This window comes from Littorina saxatilis, linkage group LG12 (genome assembly GCF_037325665.1).
Source record: "Littorina saxatilis isolate snail1 linkage group LG12, US_GU_Lsax_2.0, whole genome shotgun sequence".
Classification (NCBI taxonomy): domain Eukaryota; kingdom Metazoa; phylum Mollusca; class Gastropoda; order Littorinimorpha; family Littorinidae; genus Littorina; species Littorina saxatilis.
In genome coordinates this window covers 8,949,012-8,969,011 of record NC_090256.1, presented here as the reverse complement: position 1 = coordinate 8,969,011, position 20,000 = coordinate 8,949,012, and the positions used below count along the sequence as shown (strand labels likewise).

Sequence of the window (20,000 nt, the reverse complement as noted above, 5' to 3'; positions counted from 1 at the left end):
TTATTTTACGAGGGTAACAGAATAAGCAATGTATACATGCTTTTTTCCTCCGGCCCTCGCGCATTGAGGGGTAACAAACAAGAAGAAATAGAAGATAAGTTTAACTATAGTACAAATGACATATTTACCATAATTAACATGTCAGGCAACCAATAAGACATTTTAAGATGCATTGTGATTCTTTAGCAATGCTTGAAAATTATATATAACAGAGAAATATTTGTTTGTATAAACAAAAATATCCTTCATGCATTATATATAATCATGTTTTTCAATATAATCAGAGAGTACAGTTATATTTTGCCAGCTGCTTGATAATATTTCTTATAAGTTTTGTAAAAGAAACAGCATGTAATATTCCTTGAATGATGTTTCACGAATTCGTAATTTAATTATATTAGGAATGGAGTTCCACATAATTGCTCCAGAATATGATAGACTCGACTTGTGCAGGTCAATTCTTGGAGTTGGGGTAATTAGAGCGCTTAGAGCAAGCCTTTTTAACGAAAGTTTTTGATTTAGCGCTATATAAATGTTCTTATTATTATTATTAATTTGTAACATTTTCTATAATGATTTATTTTGAAATTTGAGGCAATAAGTGCAGGTGCATTCCCTGACATAATTTTATACATCATCACACCTTTGTTATATGCAAATCTATCTTTGATAGGAAGAATTTGCAATCGTTTATAATCAGTCATGGAAAGAGATGTATTTTTTAAAATAATTAATTTAACTGCCCAAGTGTTTCAAAATGTTTGCACTTGCAGAGTCTCACACTGTGGAAGCATAGTCAATAGCTGACTGAATATGTGCCTGATAAAAAGCTTTCTTGTGCGAAGGTCTAGAAAGTGTTTGATTTTTGATTACTGAAATATTTTTTTGGATGTGTTTTTACAAAGTGTATCTACCTGTTTTGACCAAGACAGGTTATTGTCAATGGTTATTCCGAAGACTTTATGGCTATCAACTTCGGTAACATCTTGATTTCGTTTTAGCAATGTCGGAAATCCAGATGTTAGATTTTGTCTTTTTTGCCTCGTGGTAAGTAGCATGCATTTAGTTTTATTTGGATTCAATGACATATGGTTTAGTTCTGACCATTCATATAATCGATCAATGTTTTCTTGGAGGAAATTTGCTAGTTTAATAAGATCTTGGTGACAAGAATGAATTGTAGTATCATCTGCAAATAGCTCACACATGCATTTTACAAATAGAGGTAGGTCGTCTATGTATATATAGAAAATAGTAATGGACCAAGAATAGAACCTTGTGGTACTCGAAACCTTACTGTTTGCTTACAAGAGTATGATTGTTTCAGATAAATACTTTGCTGTCTGTCTGACAGGAAAGATTTTAAAATGTTTATGGAATCTGTTGCAATTCCATAAATCTCAAGCTTTTTGATAAGGAGTTTATGGTCAATTAGGTTAAAAGCTTTAGCAAAGTCAACAAATAGAGCAGCGCAGAACTGATTATTATTAATGTTTGTCAGCCATTGGTCTACTAAACTAATACGCGCTGTTTGACATGAGTGTTTTTGCCTAAAACCTAATTGATTATCATGGATCAATTTATTGTTCTCAAAGTGAGAAAGGATGTGTTTATTGATATGTTTTTAAGAGGCTTCGAAAGGATTGATAGAATTGATATTGGTCTATAATTTGAAGGATTTGTAGTATCTCCTGATTTTAAGAGAGGAATCACTTTAGCCTGTTTGAATTGTTTAGGAAAATAGCGTTTGTCAATACAAAGGTTATAGATAAATGTCAATGTATCTGTGATAATTGGAGCTGCCATTTTTATAATTTTTGCATCCAGACCATCTGTGTCACGTGTTCCGGTTTGTTTTAGATGTTGAAGATGAGAGTAAACATCCAGTATAATCATTGGTGGAAGTGTATGCTGAAAATGTATCTGTTTTGAATTGCAGTATTCCTTTAAATGTTCTAAATTATTTGACTGTGTCCGATCACAAGAAATTATTTTATCAGCAATTTTTGAGAAATGGTCATTGAGTGTATCTGCAGAAATGTCAACTATTTGGGAAGATTTTGTTTCAGTTTCTTTATTTGTGAGTTGGTTAATTGCTTTCCAAATAGATTTTGAATCTTGTTTAGATGTAATGAGATTTTGAAAATATTGTTGTTTACGTTTTCGTTTCAAGGAATTTACTTTATTTCTTTGTTGTGTGTTCCCGCAGTGGGGCACTGCGGTTATGAAATTAAAAGCCCCTCCTGTTTTTGGAACCGCAGGAGCTTTCTAGTTTGCTGTTAGGTAGATTTTTGGTTCCTCTTTCCTGTCATGCTCTCTTTTTCTTCATGAATTCTTTTCTTTTTTCTGCCTTGCTCATTCACCTGTATTTTTTCCAAAAATCTCTTCTCTTGCCGCTTGTCTCGCGATTCATGTATAGTTTAATCTGTTAGTGTTCTGATGTAAGTCCAGCAGTAGATAGGTTAAGCCTATTTTAACATACTGGAAACTGGTAATCTTCCAGTAGGTATTAATTTAGTTTTACTAAAGCCTGCTGGGACACAAGTAATGGGTTAGTGCATTTGTAAACAGGAATCGCTTGACAAGTGGCCCCCTTCATCCCCCCTTCCTCGTCCTGATATGGCTCTGCGTAGTCGGCTGGACGTTAAGCAACAAATAAACAAACAAACAAACAAAAATTTGTTGTGTGTAATCTTCGTGGGTACCATGTTTTTTTAAGAAGTCACGGTAATTTGCAGCATTTTCTATGTCTTGGTCGATCCATTTGGGTTTTTCTGTCTGCTTTACTCGATGTGTTTTCAGTGGTGCATGTTTGTTGTAAATGATAATGAAAATAGATGTCCAAAACTCTAAAGCTTCATCAGGATTTGTAAAATTGTAAGTTTTTGAAAGTAGGCTATTTTTGAGATCAGAAAGAAATGCACTTTCACCGAAATGAGAGAATGAACGATATGTAATAGTTTTGTGACCAACCTTTGGAATGTTAACCCCTTTACGAGACCAAATGATACAAATGGGAAAATGGTCACTGGCAGAAAAAAAGGGTACATATGTTTCTTTGATATGACGTTTTTCAGAAACATAAATATGATCAATGAGTGTTTTAGAGTTTGGAGTAACTCTAGTTCGTTTTTGGATCATTTGATGTATATTTAATAGATTAATAGTGTCCAACCAAGTTTTATTTTGTTTCAGAAGATCAATATTAAAATATCCAAGAAGAATTATTTCTTTTGATTCATTTGAAACTGTATCCATCATATCCATGAATTCATCATACCAGTGAACCTTTTCTGCTGGATTTCGGTAGCAAAAACCAACAATGATTGGTGCTGATCTTTTTAATCCTATTTCTAACCAAATGCATTCTACACCAGGTGTTTCAAGATGTTGAAGACGCTTGTTTCTTTCTTTATTTGGTGTTTAACGTCGTTTTCAACGAAGACGCTTGTAAATTATTGATTCGTTAATATAAACTAACAAGCCAGTTTCTAAGTGTGTTGTAGAATCTCTTCATAATGTATTATAACCTGAAATGGAAATATCTGAATCAGGTATGATGTTAGATAGTCGAGATTCCGTAAAGCAAAAAATATTAAAGTTGTTACCGTTGTTAGAAAGTAAAGATAATATGTCTGTTATTTTGTTATATGCATGGTTAATGTTTAAATGGCCGATATGGAGTCCTTCTTTGAGGAGCCAATGGTTTTGACAATTATTAATTGACGATGCCATAAGATTAGTTTAAAAATCAAACAAAAATCTACGATGATGGAATATGGATGAAGCTGAAATGTGTACAAATGAAATATAAACAAATATAGTTCATAAACACAATTCTAGATACAATATAACAGATTAATTAATTCTGTAGTATAAACAACAATGTCACAATATGCACTAGCTTTGAGTTGGCGATGAAGTCCTTTTTCTTCTCTCAAAGAATTGCAATCACTGAATTTTAGTTAAAGTTTGTTTGTTTGTTTAACGCCCAGCCGACCACGAAGGGCCATATCAGGGCGGTGCTGCTTTGACATATAACGTGCGCCACACACAAGACAGAAGTCACAGCACAGGCTTCATGTCTCACCCAGTCACATTATTCTGACACCGGACCAACCAGTCCTAGCACTAACCCCATAATGCCAGACGCCAGGCGGAGCAGCCACTAGATTGCCAATTTTAAAGTCTTAGGTATGACCCGGCCGGGGTTCGAACCCACGACCTCCCGATCACGGGGCGGACGCCTTACCACTAAGCCAACCGTGCCTGTTTAGTTAACGTTAACAATGTCACAATATGCACTAGCTTTGAGTTGGTGATGAAGTCTTTTTCTTCTCTCAAAGAATTGCAATCACTGAATTTTAGTTAAGTTAACAATGTCACAATATGAAATAGCTTTGAGTGGGTGATGAAGTCCTTTTTCTTCTCTCAAAGAATTGCAATCACTGAATTTTAGTTAAGTTATATGTCGATAATCCAAAAATCCGTTAGAAGATTGGCCGTGAGCAACAAATATTCAAACTAGAGTTTCAAACACATGTTGACCTTGTTGCATGCTGATGTAGGGATAGTACATAGGTTTTTGCCCAAGAAAACATGTGTCAATATATGGGTTGTACCCCTTTATGGAGGATTGCGGTACATTGAAGGAATATGTCTCGTATTATTTTCGTTTTCTTTACACCAGTGATAAGGTGTCGATGGGTGAGACGGTGATGGTGGAAGTTGTGATAAAAATGTTTTTTGAAAGAGAGGGAGAGAGAGAGAGAGAGAGAGAGAGAGAGAGAGAGAGAGAGAGAGAGAGAGAGAGAGAGAGAGAGACTGAGACTGAGACTGAGACTGACTGACTTCACTAATGGAAGTTACGCCCCGGACTAGCTATTTACAAGGGGTCGTGAATCGGGTTTCCTGTTTTGATGGGTGTCGCTGAATTGGCTGCCGTGTCGTATATTGTGTGGCTGGCGGTCCATTCAGTAAAACGCCAAGCTGACTGCGTGACACAATTTCGCGTGTCTAATTTAAGCCTCATTTACCACCAGACTGCGCGAGGGGATGATGTTTACATTTCTCGTTGCTGGTGGAAACCGGTTCGTACGTGTGAACTTAAAATACTTTTTATATTTAGTCAAGTTTTGACTAAATATTTTAACATCGAGGGGGAATCGAAACGAGGGTCGTGGTGTATGTGCGTGCGTGTGTGTGTGTGTGTGTGTGTGTGTGTGTGTTTGTGTGTAGAGCGATTCAGACTAAACTACTGGACCGATCTTTATGAAATTTGACATGAGAGTTCCTGGGTATGAAATCCCCGAACGTTTTTTTCATTTTTTTGATAAATGTCTTTGATGACCTCATATCCGGCTTTTCGTGAAAGTTGAGGCGGCACTGTCACGCCCTCATTTTTCAACCAAATTGGTTGAAATTTTGGTCAAGTAATCTTCGACGAAGCCCGGACTTCGGTATTGCATTTCAGCTTGGTGGCTTAAAAATTAATTAATGACTTTGGTCATTAAAAATCTGAAAATTGTAAAAAAAAATAAAAATTTATAAAACGATCCAAATTTACGTTTATCTTATTCTCCATCATTTGCTGATTCCAAAAACATATAAATATGTTATATTCGGATTAAAAACAAGCTCTGAAAATTAAATATATAAAAATTATTATCAAAATTAAATTGTCCAAATCAATTTAAAAACACTTTCATCTTATTCCTTGTCGGTTCCTGATTCCAAAAACATATAGATATGATATGTTTGGATTAAAAACACGCTCAGAAAGTTAAAACAAAGAGAGGTACAGAAAAGCGTGCTATCCTTCTTAGCGCAACTACTACCCCGCTCTTCTTGTCAATTTCACTGCCTTTGCCATGAGCGGTGGACTGACGATGCTACGAGTATACGGTCTTGCTGAAAAATGGCATTGCGTTCAGTTTCATTCTGTGAGTTCGACAGCTACTTGACTAAATATTGTATTTTCGCCTTACGCGACTTGTTTGTTTTGATTTTGAGTCAGGACTCTTTTACGACGTTACTTTTTCTCCTCCCAATATCACTTCCCGCCTTTGGTTGTTGTTGATGCACATGTCCATCAAGATCTTCCCGCCTCTGCCCCCTCCCTCAATCCCCCCCCCTCCCCCTCCCCAAACACCCCCCCCCCCCCTCCCTCGCGTATTTTTTCTTACGGCTCCAACTCGGGCTTTTCGTGTTCCCAGATTCGCAGGCTGTGCCAGAACGCGTGACTGTAATGTCATTTTTTTTTTAATGAAGTACACTCGAACGAGCGTTTCTTGTGTTTTGATTTTGTAAGAAATTAGAAATAACGTGAGACGAACACGATTTGAGAGAGAGAGAGAGAGAGAGAGAGAGAGAGAGAGACACACACACACACACACATGCACTCTCTCTCTCTCTCTCTCTCTCTCTCTCTCTCTTGAGCACGGAAATAGTTGTGCACTAAAGATAGCCGCTGTGCGTGACTACGAAACACGATTGAGATAGTTTCGAGAGTTGCGGGTAATTAGGTAAGCACGCAGACAAACATACCGCAGATTCGACACCAGTGTCGTGCCGGAGAATTGCGCCTCGTGGCATTCTTCCCCGGAGCGAGTTGAACCTATACCTGTAAAGTGAAACCTCAGGTACACGAGTCTGGGTAGGTGGAGGGATGAGTGTGAGGGGTAGTAGTACTTTCCACCTGCTTTTTGTTTAGACCTCAAAACAATGTAAAAGAATCACGTCTAATGAGGGAGAGAACGATCAAGTGGAGGTACATTTCAGTCTAGAGACATCCTGCTTGCTGGCGCGCGAGCCGAGAAAATGTTCCCTCTTTATTTTCACTGCTCTGGCTGCAAAACCCCTCCGCGCGGGGGGTGCGGGTGCGGGGGCATGCCCCCTCGGATTTTGTTTGAAATCTAGATTAAAATATGTGCAATCTGGCGCATTCTGGGAGTATTTTTCATGAGTTTTAAAGGCAAAATATATAATTTAATTTATTTTCCCCTTGGACTGAGGAGGTACATGTAACATGGTGAGGCCTGGAGGCGGAGAGGGGGGTCTGGTCTGCATTCCCAATCCCCTCCACTCTTTTCCCCCTCCCGCCTATCTGCTACGATCTTCCCTTCAGTATTTACGCAGTGTTTCGGCGTGTCTCTGTACCTTTTCATCTTGCAATACAGGCGCTTTGTTTTGGTTCAGACACGAGACACTCGTTTGAGTTGAAACAAAACGTGCAGGGTTTGTACTGCTCTTTCTAATAGATGTCTAGATCTGTACTGAATCCGAGTGTCTGTATGGACCTTCCGAAGTAGCCCCGTTCTTCAGTGGGTTTTCGTGCACTAACCTTGTTTCCGTGCATGCTCGCACACTGTGGGTTAGAAAGAAAGACACGAAACATTTTTAGCCTTGCTGGTGATCAGGTGTTGTTGCTGGGAGTCACATCCGTTTGTGAATGAATCATGCACTGACTTCTCAGCTTGGAAAACTTTTGAACCATCTGTGTTTGTGCGTGTACGTACGTGCGTGCTTGCGATGCGTGCGTGAGAGAGAGAGAGAGAGAGAGAGAGAGAGAGAGAGAGAGAGAGAGAGAGAGAGAGAGAGAGAGAGAGAGAGAGCGTAAGAGAGAGAGAGATATGTTGCACGAACAGCTGCTCTGCTCAAAACTCGGCAAAAGGTCATCCTAGGGTAGAGGGGAGGATGAAAGTGAAAAGAAAGAAGAGATGTAGGGATAGTATTATTCTCTATGTGTGTGTCTCTGTGTATACGTGTGTGTGTGCATATGCATGCATGCAGCGAATTGTGTGGGTGTGTATGCGCGCATGAACAGGCATCCATCATCCAAACAACTGCTTTATTTTAGACAGTGTCATATTTACGATCAAGACAGCCCTCACCATTAATGTTTACAGCCTACTTATTGTCATATTCATGGATTATAATACCATTTCAGATTTAGGGCATCTTTTATTGTGTGGATCACATGTAGTTTTGCACGTGTGAAAATTATGAAGCTGTAAGTTGGATTCTCCTGCTTCTTCTCCGTCTTCATGCACTTTTGGAGAGAGAAACAAGCAACTGTTTTTGTGTATGCAGTAACTTGGCATGTTTTCTTAGTACATAGTCCAAAGTGTTTAACCTGCAAAAATACTGCGGAAAGGGATGTTCAGCCATTTTGGACATTTGGTGTTCTTTTCTTCTCACGTTTCCTTTCATTGCCATCCTCACTCCCTCCCTGTTGTGCATTCATAAGCTGCATCTGTATTGTTTTTCTTTTCATGAGTGCATGTAGTGTTTTTAATTGTTACTTAAGTAATGGAATCTGCATTATGACTTAAGATATAAGTATCTAATATGGAGGGAAAATGGACATTTGAAGCATCAAATCATTATAACATTCAATTTTCAGACACAAGATTTTTACGTCTAATTAATCTGTCTTACATTTCGAGCCCCCAGCTGAAAGATGTTTGTATTAATCAATATCAGCACTACAAAGTAGTGATTCACCACAGCTTTTCTCACTGTCAGTAATTTACAATAAAGATGGAGATTTCAGAATCCCATAAATTATGTCTTGAATCTTTCCTATATCCCCTGCACTGACAGTTTGAGATTCCAAATGTCAGAGAGCAGCAGTAATGTACAAATCAGAAAATTGGTTTAGTTAATTATCATACTTTCAATGCAAAATTCAGAAGAGATTCCCAAGAAACCCATGGACACAAATGATCCTATAACGTGATGTTAAATGGACAATGATGACCTTCTGTTGACAGGGTTATATGGAGCAACAGCAGCAACAGAAGAAGATGGAGCAGCAACGCATGGAGAAAGAAATCATGGAACAGGAACGTCTCAAGGCCATCAAGAACAAGGGCAAGGATGAAGAAAGTAGGTCATCTGCGGTCAAGGTCAAAACCACTTGAAGATTATACAAAACTGTTTAACAGGGTTGGATCGGTTGGAGAGGGGGGAAGAAGTGACAGTAATGGATTGTCACAAATGTTCTTTATTGTACAACACCCCCCCCCCACCACCACCACCTTTCATGGAGTGTATCTCAGTGCTTTGAAATTGAATTGATCTGTACAAACTGTATGTTACCTTTTGTTATCTGCACAGTTATATGATTGGACGAATAAGTTGCTGTTGGTCTGTTTCATAACCATGCTTTCTTTCAGGAATGCAAAGAGTGTTGTTGAGTGTTATTTTTTTTGTCAAGAACTATTTTGAATTTTTCAGCAGTAGTGCAGGCTGGTGTGTAATATACTTACATACATGTATGTCTTGTTTGTGTGTGTGTATTCAGCAGTAATTAAAGCAGCTGTATGATAGACAATGTTTTTACAGATTCCTTTCTGTGGGGTTTTCGGTGTTAGATGCTATGCACACTTAAAAATCTGTTTTTCCAAATTGCCTTCTTATTAAACGCTCTTTAGGTGAACAAGATAACAATAAAAATGTACTCACCAGAAACATGGATAATAAACGACGAAAAAAGAGTATTGTTAATGTTTCTTGTTAGGCCTAAAAAAAAAAATTGTCTGTTTAGGGTAACATGACCAAAAAAAGTAGGGTCGGTAGGTAGGTAGGTTTTTTTATATTTAGTCACGTTTTGACTAAATATTTTAACATCGAGGGGGGATCGAAACGAGGGTCGTGGTGTATGTGCGTGTGTGTGTGTGTGTGTGTGTGTGTGTGTGTGTCTGTGTGTGTGTGTAGAGCGATTCAGACTAAACTACTGGACCGATCTTTATGAAATTTGACATGAGAGTTCCTGGGTATGAAATCCCCGAACGTTTTTTTCATTTTTTTGATAAATGTCTTTGATGACGTCATATCCGGCTTTTCGTGAAAGTTGAGGCGGCACTGTCACGCCCTCATTTTTCAACCAAATTGGTTGAAATTTTGGTCAAGTAATCTTCGACGAAGCCCGGACTTCGGTATTGCATTTCAGCTTGGTGGCTTAAAAATTAATTAATGACTTTGGTCATTAAAAATCTGAAAATTGTAAAAAAAAATAAGAATTTATAAAACGATCCAAATTTACGTTTATCTTATTTTCCATCATTTGCTGATTCCAAAAACATATAAATATGTTATATTCGGATTAAAAACAAGCTCTGAAAATTAAATATATAAAAATTATTATCAAAATTAAATTGTCCAAATCAATTTAAAAACACTTTCATCTTATTCCTTGTCGGTTCCTGATTCCAAAAACATATAGATATGATATGTTTGGATTAAAAACACGCTCAGAAAGTTAAAACAAAGAGAGGTACAGAAAAGCGTGCTATCCTTCTTAGCGCAACTACTACCCCGCTCTTCTTGTCAATTTCACTGCCTTTGCCATGAGCGGTGGACTGACGATGCTACGAGTATACGGTCTTGCTGAAAAATGGCATTGCGTTCAGTTTCATTCTGTGAGTTCGACAGCTACTTGACTAAATATTGTATTTTCGCCTTACGCGACTTGTTTTTTTGTTGTTGTTGTTGTTGTTGTAAATGCTATGTTGGCTGAACATTCACTTCTTATATTTGATGAATACATGTTTCAAAACTAACGTATAAATAAAACAGAGAGAAAGGGAGAGAAAGAAACGCCAAATGTCTCTTTTTAGCATTTTTACCTCTTTTTTTTTCTATTCTTTAGGTGCACATTGAAATGTATGGCTACATGTATGCACGTTTCTGATGTGTTATATGCAGAGTGTCTGTTGTTCAGGTGCTGTTGCGTCCTCGGAAGTCAAGCTGAAGCTGCAGGAGTTTGTGTTGACCAAGAAACAGCGAGAGGCTGTGGCCAAGGACATGACCAACTCCCCGCCACAGTTCAGACACCCATGGTCAGTTCGGTCAGTTTGTATGCATGTGAACAACAAAATATTATGCTGTAATAACTAGTATACCTTATTTGCATTTGTTTTTACCAAAATACAGTGGACTGCAATTCCCCCCCCCCCCCCTTTAAGACCTAAAAGTATCTGAGAAAATCAGGTCTTAAAAGAAGGGAGTCTTAAAATGGAGGTACATTTACAGGGGTTAATGAACAAAAAATGGAAAAATAAATGTCTTAAAAGGGGCGTTCCACTGTATGACATTTGACAAAATCAAGACAGTCCTTGGTCTAAGGGACTGTGCTAGTTGATCAGTTATCAATAATGATTGTCCAGATCTGTGTAAAATGTCATATTTTGATCAAAATAGAAAAAAATTTGTATTGGTCCTTTTTAGTCTAAATTCATTTTACATGTATTTGTAGCAAGTCTCGGCCAGCTGCCGTCATAAGCGTTTAAGTGGAACTTTGACATCACATAGCTCATGGAGGGGGAATCCAGTGTTTGATTAATACAGATTTACTTATTAAATGAATTAATGTGATCGTGAGAGTACATTTTATTGGAATATATCCTTGTCCTGTTCTTGTTTCAGAAGTTGTTTTGACAAAAACAGAATGTTTATTTGTTATGGGGATTTATGTGGTTGGGTGGAATGGGTGAGAGGGTCAGGTGAGGTAAATGGGATGTTGGTCTTCAGTTGAATGATAAGACTGAAAAAGAAAAGAAAAGACGTTGGGTAGAATGTTTAAAAGTAAGTGGGAAGATAGGCTGTGGAAATCACATGACTTTGATCAATGACATCGTTGTGTGTGATGACCTCAGTTAGTGATTGGATGGTAGGTTTAAAAGAAAGTGGGAAGATAGGCTGTGGAAGTCACATGACTTTGATCAATGACATCGTTGTGTGAGATGACCTCAGTCAGTGATTGGATGGTAGGTCAGTTATTTGGTGGTTCCATTGCTTGCCAGGTTGGTTAGTCATTGCAAAACGGGGGGTGTCACTATGTAAAGATCAATTGCCTTGTGAGAGTTGTTGGTTTTTCATGTCCCATGAACCTAATTGGCTATTCCAAACTCAGTGTGAGACGTGTCAGAGCTCAGAAAACCAGTTTGAAAAGAGGATGTGTAGTCATTCATGGGCCTGATCGCTATGTGAGATTTTACTGTAGATGTGTTGGCTGGTTGGTGGGTTGGCTGTGTAGTCTTGTTCCCCTTAAACCTGAGTTTTGTGTTGATGCTACAGGGGGCCCACATCCAGTTCTCTGGACCAGAGCTCCCCTCCTCTCAGCAACCTGTCCCCCCCTTACCCCCACCCGCTGCTGGGCAAGTATGGTGACGATGACTTCCCGCTGCGCAAGACAGGTAAGCCTACTCTCTACTCTCACTCTTTTTTCTTTTTTTTCGCAGTTCTTTATTTTTGTGTGCACTTTGTCATTGAAAGGCATGCATTGTTGAGAGTTGTTGGCAGACGTTATGCTGCGAGTGTTCATGTCCAGTCTGAAAACCCACTGAAAACTAATCCATGTTCGTTAGTGAAGATGGCTAGAAGTGAAGACATGCAGGAATGCTTTTTGTTTTGATTTTAAGAGTTTGATTTGAATGTTTCTGAGTTTCCTCCCTCCTCGGTTATGAACGGTATTTTTATTTATAACAGCAGTTTTGTTTGCATTTTCCTGTTGTGTATAATTGCATGAGTTTATGCCGATTTCTTTCTGCTTGGTTGTTTTTCCTTTAGTTGTTCTTGTTGATTTTGAACACCAGCAAGAGTATGCACACAATTTGGCATAAGAATCAAATAGACAGTATAAGAAGACAGACTTAGAAATACAAACAATTTGAGCACTCTTTATTTCTGAATATGATTTTAATATTTTACATACACTGGAAGTCTATTTTTGCGTAGTCTATTCTTTTTCTGGTACTTTTAATGACTTTTGTTTTGTTCTGATTTTGTAAAAAAATAATTGTAGAAACAATTGTTTTGTCATAAAAAGTCAAGCAGGAACTAGATATTGTTTTTAATTTTACCTGTGGAAAAATTCTGCTTTTCCTGTTTTCCCATGCCAGAGCTTTTTGTCCCTGTTCAGTTGCATTTTATTTTTTCTTATTGTGTTTTATCTTCTTGGGTTTTAGTCTTCAGAAAGTTGTTTTCTTCTGAGTTAACTTTTTTTTTCTCTTTTGTTTAGGGATTTTTTTAGAAACAACAACAGAATTATAATGTTGAGCAATTGTGTTTCATAATAATAATTCTGAATTTCCTGTCGAAAGTTGATTTATCCTGAGTTCAGTTGGAGAACCTTAAGGAGTCTCAGAGATTGATTTATTCCTTTCTTTATTTCATTTACTCATTTACTTAATTTTCAGATATAGTACCGTAATTAAGATATATAACAATAGGTTATCTCATTGCAGTGGCCTAAGAAATCTGTAGTCTAAACACACCCTTTTGAAACCTGTTGTGAAGATGTGTGACTTTAGTTTCAATAGGCTGATTCCCACGAATGTTATATGAGATTGAGATGAGATTGTCCTTGTAGGCTTGATGAGATTGTGTCCTTGTAGGCTTGATTTGCAGTGCTGATGCGGTGTTCCCGGTGTTTTCTTCTTCTTTTCAGCCTCTGAGCCTAATATATATAAAGTCCGTTCGGCATTGAAACAGAAATTGGAAACCCGTCGTACAATGATAGCACACAGCCCCTTGATGGTTCGACGCAGGGACCGTGGGCCGCTGGTGATGAAACGCAAAACCCCCTTGTCAAGTATGTAGCTGTGCTAACTATTAACTGTGTAGATTTTTTTTTTGGGGGGGGGGGGGGGGGGTGGCTGTCTCTGCAATTAACCTCGTGTCAGTGACATACGTCACATACTGAAAAAATACAGAACGTTTTGAGATTCATTCAGTATGACGACGAACCTGACACGGTGCTATGCAGGGATATTGCCCCACTATTTTTTTTTTTTTAAACAATAATTAATTCTGACATCTCTTTTTTCTCTTTATGTTGTTGTTGTTGTTGTTGTTTGCTCGCTGATGGCCTTGCTTGGCTGGGGTTTTCCTCCGTGTGCGTCCCCAGTTAACTCTGATGGTGATGTTAACGCTGCCCTGTTTTAACGAATTAACTTCCCCCTTTGCTAGCCTTTAATATTGTTGATGTTGTAACTGACATCTTTTGACTTTTTCTCTGGCTCAGAGATTCTTGGTTCATGGGAGTGATTGGGTGTAGAAGGGGTATTTTTATCATCTGGTATGAGTGTTCTTATGCAATGGTTGAGGGGTAGAGTTTGGAGGGGAAGGGGCTAGGTCGCTTTTTCGTTCAAAGGACAGGAGTATAGTACATGCCGCACATCTCCAAGCATACACGTACCGAGGCCAGTCAATGAGTTTATGAAGCGAAATATCAGTATACTGCAGTATTATATATCTTCTGTATGCCATCAGTGTTCCCGCAACCTCCCACAAACCGAGGCCAGTAGTAGTAAAATTGATATTAAAAGTCCTACGTTTTTTTGCCATTAAGGACCCGAGGCCAGTCAATGAGTTTATGAAGCGAAATATCAGTCAAATACAGTATTATATAATTATCTTCAGTATGCCATCAGTGTTCCTGCAACCTCCCACCTCCCTCGCCAGCCCCCCTTCTCCTCCCTCTCCCTCTTACATTGTATTTTACCCCCCCCCCCCCCCCCCCCTCTCATGTCCGGCCTACTATGCTGTGACCCTGCTGCTGTTTCCATGGAAAGAAGGCTGGATGTCTGAGAAGGCTGCATGGCCCCAATTATGTCTACAGTGGAACCCCCGTTTAAAACCTTCGAAATTGTGAGAAAATCAGGGCACAGGGGGGCCCGGGTAGCTCAGGTGGTAGAGCACTGGACTTGTGATCGAAAGGTCGCTGGTTCGAATCCGGGCCGGGACGGACACAGGTCAACTTTATGTGAAGACCCAGAGACGGTATCCATTTCCCACCCCCGTGTCACCACAGTGGCACGTAAAAGACCTCAGTCATTCTGCCATAAGTGCAGATGGCTTATACCACCTAAACACGCATACACTTGTGTATCTCATCTAAAGTCGGGTTGAAACCCAGGAACATGCCCCTAATGGCTTTGCCGTGAGGGCGTAAAACTTGAATTTCTCTCTGAGAAAATCAGGTTTTAAAAAGGGGAGAGTCTTGAACTGGAGGTAAATGTAATAATAATAATAATAATAATGCAAACTTTTATAGCGCTATTCTAGAAAAATGTCTACTCTTAGCGCTTTACAATACATACATCGACCAAGCATACTATACACGCACAGGCAAAGAAACCGACCAAACATAACCAACAAACTATACATGCACAGGCAAAGAAAACGACCAAACATACAATACACGCACAGGCAAAGATAACGACCAAACATAAACAAACATACTATGACCAAACATAACCAACATACTATACGCGCGCAGGCAAAGAGAACAATCAGCACATGTAATAATTACTGACAACTAATAATGCAGGCATACAATGACAGTCCAATACACAGCCTAAGCACAAGAACCACAGTAGGCTTCAAAATGTACAGGGGATTTGAACAAAACATCTGAGAGAAAAAGGGGGAAGTCTGAAGTCGGAGGATCATAAAAGCGGGGTTCCACTGTATTATGAATAATCAGATACAACCAACTCCATCTAAAACCTGGTTCATTCTGAAGTAGGGATCCATTTAACTACCGTTGGGTAGTGAAAGTAGGTCATGGTGCTGTGTGGATTAGGGAGAACCTTGCTATAGAAGTCCGAATTGTGGTTAGCCAACCAACAATTGTAAGCGAATTACACCCCGAGGGTGGTCAGGGGCTAACAAGTTGTGAAGTGATGGTCAAACAAAGAATACGTGGGTTTTTACACCCCCGGTATAGGGGTGTGTATAGGATTCGGTCGATGTGTTTGTTTGTTTGTGTGTTTGTGTTCGCATATAGATCTCAAGAATGAACGGACCGATCGTCGCCAAACTTGGTGAACAGGTTCTATACATTCCTGAGACGGTCCTTACAAAAATTGGGACCAGTCAAAAACACGGTTAGGGAGTTATTGGTGGATTAAGATTCTACAAGGACTTATAGAGGGACATATTAATGGTCAAAGGGAAATAACCTTCTCAGTTGGTGGCAGTGAGAATGGTAAGGATGGGGGTGTTTTTCCTACCTCGGAGGAATTTCTTTTTGTTGTGGGGTTGGGGGGAGGGGGGGGGGGTGAGAGTTGATCATACGCACAGAACTTTTTTCTCATTAATTCTTGTTTTGTTCATGCGTATGATCGAATATCTATGCTCCTCACATACAAAGAAATATACACCAGACATGCAGTAACCCTTTTTTATTTTTTTTTTACAGTTCCTCACTCGCTTGCTCACTCACTCACTCGCTCACTCATTTATTCACTTGCTCACCCACTCGATCTGACGCTGGCCTCTGAACCTTTAAATGCCAATAAATTGACAACATCGTGCGAGAAAAGCACATTTAACTGCCAAGTACGAGTAGCAAGCATGAAATGAACTGCCTGCTTGCATGCAAGGATTGAAATGTCCAGCAAGTCTACTGACTACCGACCTAGCTAGCAACCCACCCACTGCACTGCACTTCTACTGGCAACCAAGCCACCGTGCATGGAGTGTGTACGCGCTTGTGCCGCCTGAGAAAGTGCACTGGCACTTTAACACCACTTTGTTCATGCAGTTTAACAGTCCTTTCAAGGCACACTCCGCCTTACATCTGGCCAGACTGTTACACGAGATGAGAACATCCCTCCACTTGGTCACATACCCAAAATAAACGCCCTAACTGCTTTTGTGGTGAGTTGACATTTTTGGATGAATTAATTACTCAAATGGCCACCGGTTGCATACGTTTACGAAATTAGATCATCGAAAATGCCCACTGTGGACATGAAGCACATATAGGCTGTTTATTTTTGGTATGTGATCAAAGTGGAGACATGGTTTTATCCCACGTAAAAAGCCTGACCACATTTGAGACGGTAAGCCGAACTTTTTTTTCGAAAGGAGTGTGCAACAGAGGTAGAGAGACAGGTTTGCTTCACTGTGATGGATAATGTGTGTACGAAATATGAGTCCAGTTATTTTTATCTGAACTGTTTTGTGCACTGGCACTAACAACATTTTTGTCTTAAAATTAACAGTTCTTGGTCAAAGGCAGAGCAAGTTTCACGGCTTGAAAAGCTGGTGAGACAGTTTGGCTTTAAAACATGTCAGTATGAAATATGAGTCCGGGTTTTTTTTTTAGCTAAGGTGCACTGCCACTGGTAGATGGTAAGAAATCGGTCAGACTGGTCAGACTGCAGGTTGAAAGGGATTTAGTAACCTGACGGCTGTGAAATTATGTCATCAGTCGCTCATTATTGGTTTTCATTATTAGTGTGTTGGGTACAATGAAAGTGGTGAGGATTCTTTCCCAACTCCCACAGAAACTACAGGCACAGGCAACCGAGGCAAAGTTTTTAATTACAAAAAGAAAACAAAATAGATGGCAAGTAAGAATATCAACGTCATCTGATTGCCAGTGTCTGTATAGTATCGCTCCGTTTGGGTGAACTCTAAACCCCAGGAAGACAAACAGGTTTATGCACACATGATCCAGACAAACCTAAATATGTGACTCCCAAGAAAAACAACAGTTTTATGTACAGATAATCCAGACATTCCCTCATCCTCTGAAGCATTATCTTTTTTTCTTTCTTTTTTTTAACACACAAACATACTTTACGCGTCAACCCCACCATTGACATTGTCTGAACTACCATAACCATCACCCACCCCCCCCCCCTCCCTCCCATCCTCTTACTGCTCCTTCCCCCCCCCCCATCCTCTCACTGCCCTCCCCCCCCCCCCCCCCCCCATCCTCTCACTGCTCCCCCCCTCCCCCCGAGATATAAACAAAAGACAAAACGTGTTTGCCTTGCCTCGTCGTGCATGGGAACTTTTACGAGGCGCGGTGCCCGAAGTGTGTCCATGAAAAAGTAATTAATGACTTTATTTCACGTGTTTGTTGACATCAAGCCGTGAAAGCAAAAACCCATCCCAGTCAACTAACTCCCTGTCTGACCTCCTCCCTTCCCTCCCCTCCCCCTTCCCTCCCCTCCCCCTCCCCTCCCCTCCCCTCCCCCTTCCCTCCCCTCCCCTCCCCCTTCCCTCCCCTCCCCCCCTCCCCCCCTCCCCACCCCTCCCCTCCCTCAAATGTTTTGCTCTTCTATGCGAGCTTGAGAACGCTGTCGGTTTATTTTGAACAATGCATAGGGACATAAACAGGATTTTATAAGCGGAGAAATCGTGTTAGCTTCAGGGAAATGTTGTGTTTGTTTGAGAAAAAGCGTTTCCGGATCCAGCTTTATAATGGTGATAAGCAGGATGACATACCGCTCAGGTGAAGATAGGAAATCTTGGAAGTTAACATGAAGAATGTGCACGTATTGGTGTGTCTGTGGGTGGAGAGAGAGGGAGAGAGAGGGAGAGACAGACAGACAGACAGACAGAGAGAGAGAGAGAGAGAGAGAGAGAGAGAGAGAGAGAGAGAGAGAGAGAGAGAGAGAGAGAGAGAGAGAGAGAGAGAGAGAGAGAGAGAGAGAGAGAGAGCATGAAACCAGCAGCATAGTCCGGTCTTCATAAAAAATACATTGTAGCTTACGAACACATCACTTACGAATACATTATATAATTCAACTTGAATAAGCTATTACTCTTAATATTTTTCATCATTGCAACGTGCTCCTGAATAGTCACACATAAGCTTGTACCTAAGCGGCAGTCGATCAAAGTATCCTACTCTTAATCATCACTGTAGTAATTCTACTGCTTACAAGCTCCTTTGAATAGTCATGACTCGTAAGTAAGCACTCCATGGGGCACTCTGTGAGGCTACTGGATTTTCTTTTTACAATCATTGCGGGAAACGGGAAACTTCACAATTTTCCAATCGATATGGCCCGTCGTACTAACTATAGGTATTTTATCCCCTCGCTTTAGGTCGGCAAGTCAAACCATTGTTTTTCTCTCTCTTTCGAGTTTTTCTTTACAAGGATCTTACACCTAACTAATGACTGTTCTTTTAGGTCCAACATGGTAGGTAGATTGTGGCTTTCGTCCCAGCTAACAAGCCCCAAGAGACATTGCTTCTGGTTTTTTATCTAGACATTTTTTTAAAGGATATGTGTGGTCATACCGTTCTAATTTTGTGTCTTTGACAGTTAAAAGGATCTATGTGCCATACAAATGATCTTTTGGTCTTAACATGCCAGACTATTTTTGTACTAGTCCCGATTCCAACAAGTCAAAACAGACGTTGCCTTTTTACTCTCGACATTTTAACACGGATCTTTGGTCGTACTATACATTTGTTGTACATTTTGAGTTTTGAGAAGGATCTATGGTTGCAGAATATTAAATTAAATGATGGTTTTCAAGCCGAAAGAGACTTTGCCTTTTTACTCTCGACATATTAGCACAGATCTTTGGTCGTACCATACATTTTGGGGGGATACAATTTAAGAAGGATCTATGGTTACAGCCTTTTTAATCTGTACATTTAAACAAGGAGCGTTGGTCGTACTGTACATATTTGGGGGTTACATGTAAAGAAGGATCTATGCATGTTACAGCCTTTTTACTCTGGACAATTTTACACGGATCTTTGGTCTTGCCATACATTTTTTGGGGGGGTTACAATTTAAGAAGGATCCGTGGTTGCAGAATACTAATGATTATTTTCAAGCCGAAACAGATTATGCCTTTTTAACAAGGATCTTTTGTTGTTGTTGTACAAAGGATCTATGATTGCAGAATACTAATGATGATTTCCAAGCCTAAACAGACATTGTCTTTTTACTCTCGAACTTTTAACATGAATGAATCTTTGGACGTACCATAACATGTTGTGTACATCTTAAGGCCTAAAAAAAAATAGGTGTGGTTACGGTAACCCGACCTACCCTATTTTTAGGGGCCGACCCTATAACTTTTTATTACATTTGTCAAAATAAAACCACACAAAACAAGAAAACGAGTGCAGAAAACGCAATGAAAGCGAAAGCGCCCGAGTCGCACACTTATTTCCCGGTCAAGTAGGTTTAATTTGTACACATTAGAAAAAAAAGTAAAAAAAAAAAAAA

At 39.6% G+C, this 20,000-nt stretch overlaps 1 protein-coding gene across 6 annotated transcripts in view; it reads left to right on the top strand.

Annotated features, from left to right (window-relative positions):
- Positions 1–20,000, top strand: part of LOC138981201 (histone deacetylase 4-like) — a 158,328-nt gene that overhangs the window by 77,391 nt on the left and 60,937 nt on the right. For 4 of the 6 annotated variants that reach the window (XM_070354042.1, XM_070354044.1, XM_070354046.1 and 1 more), the window contains 4 exons: positions 8,775–8,889; positions 10,727–10,853; positions 12,082–12,200; positions 13,454–13,597. In XM_070354042.1, coding sequence (XP_070210143.1) covers positions 8,775–8,889; positions 10,727–10,853; positions 12,082–12,200; positions 13,454–13,597 — 505 coding nt within the window. The remainder of the gene's footprint in view (positions 1–8,774; positions 8,890–10,726; positions 10,854–12,081; positions 12,201–13,453; positions 13,598–20,000) is intronic. The other 2 variants (XM_070354043.1, XM_070354045.1) reach the window with 2 other exon arrangements.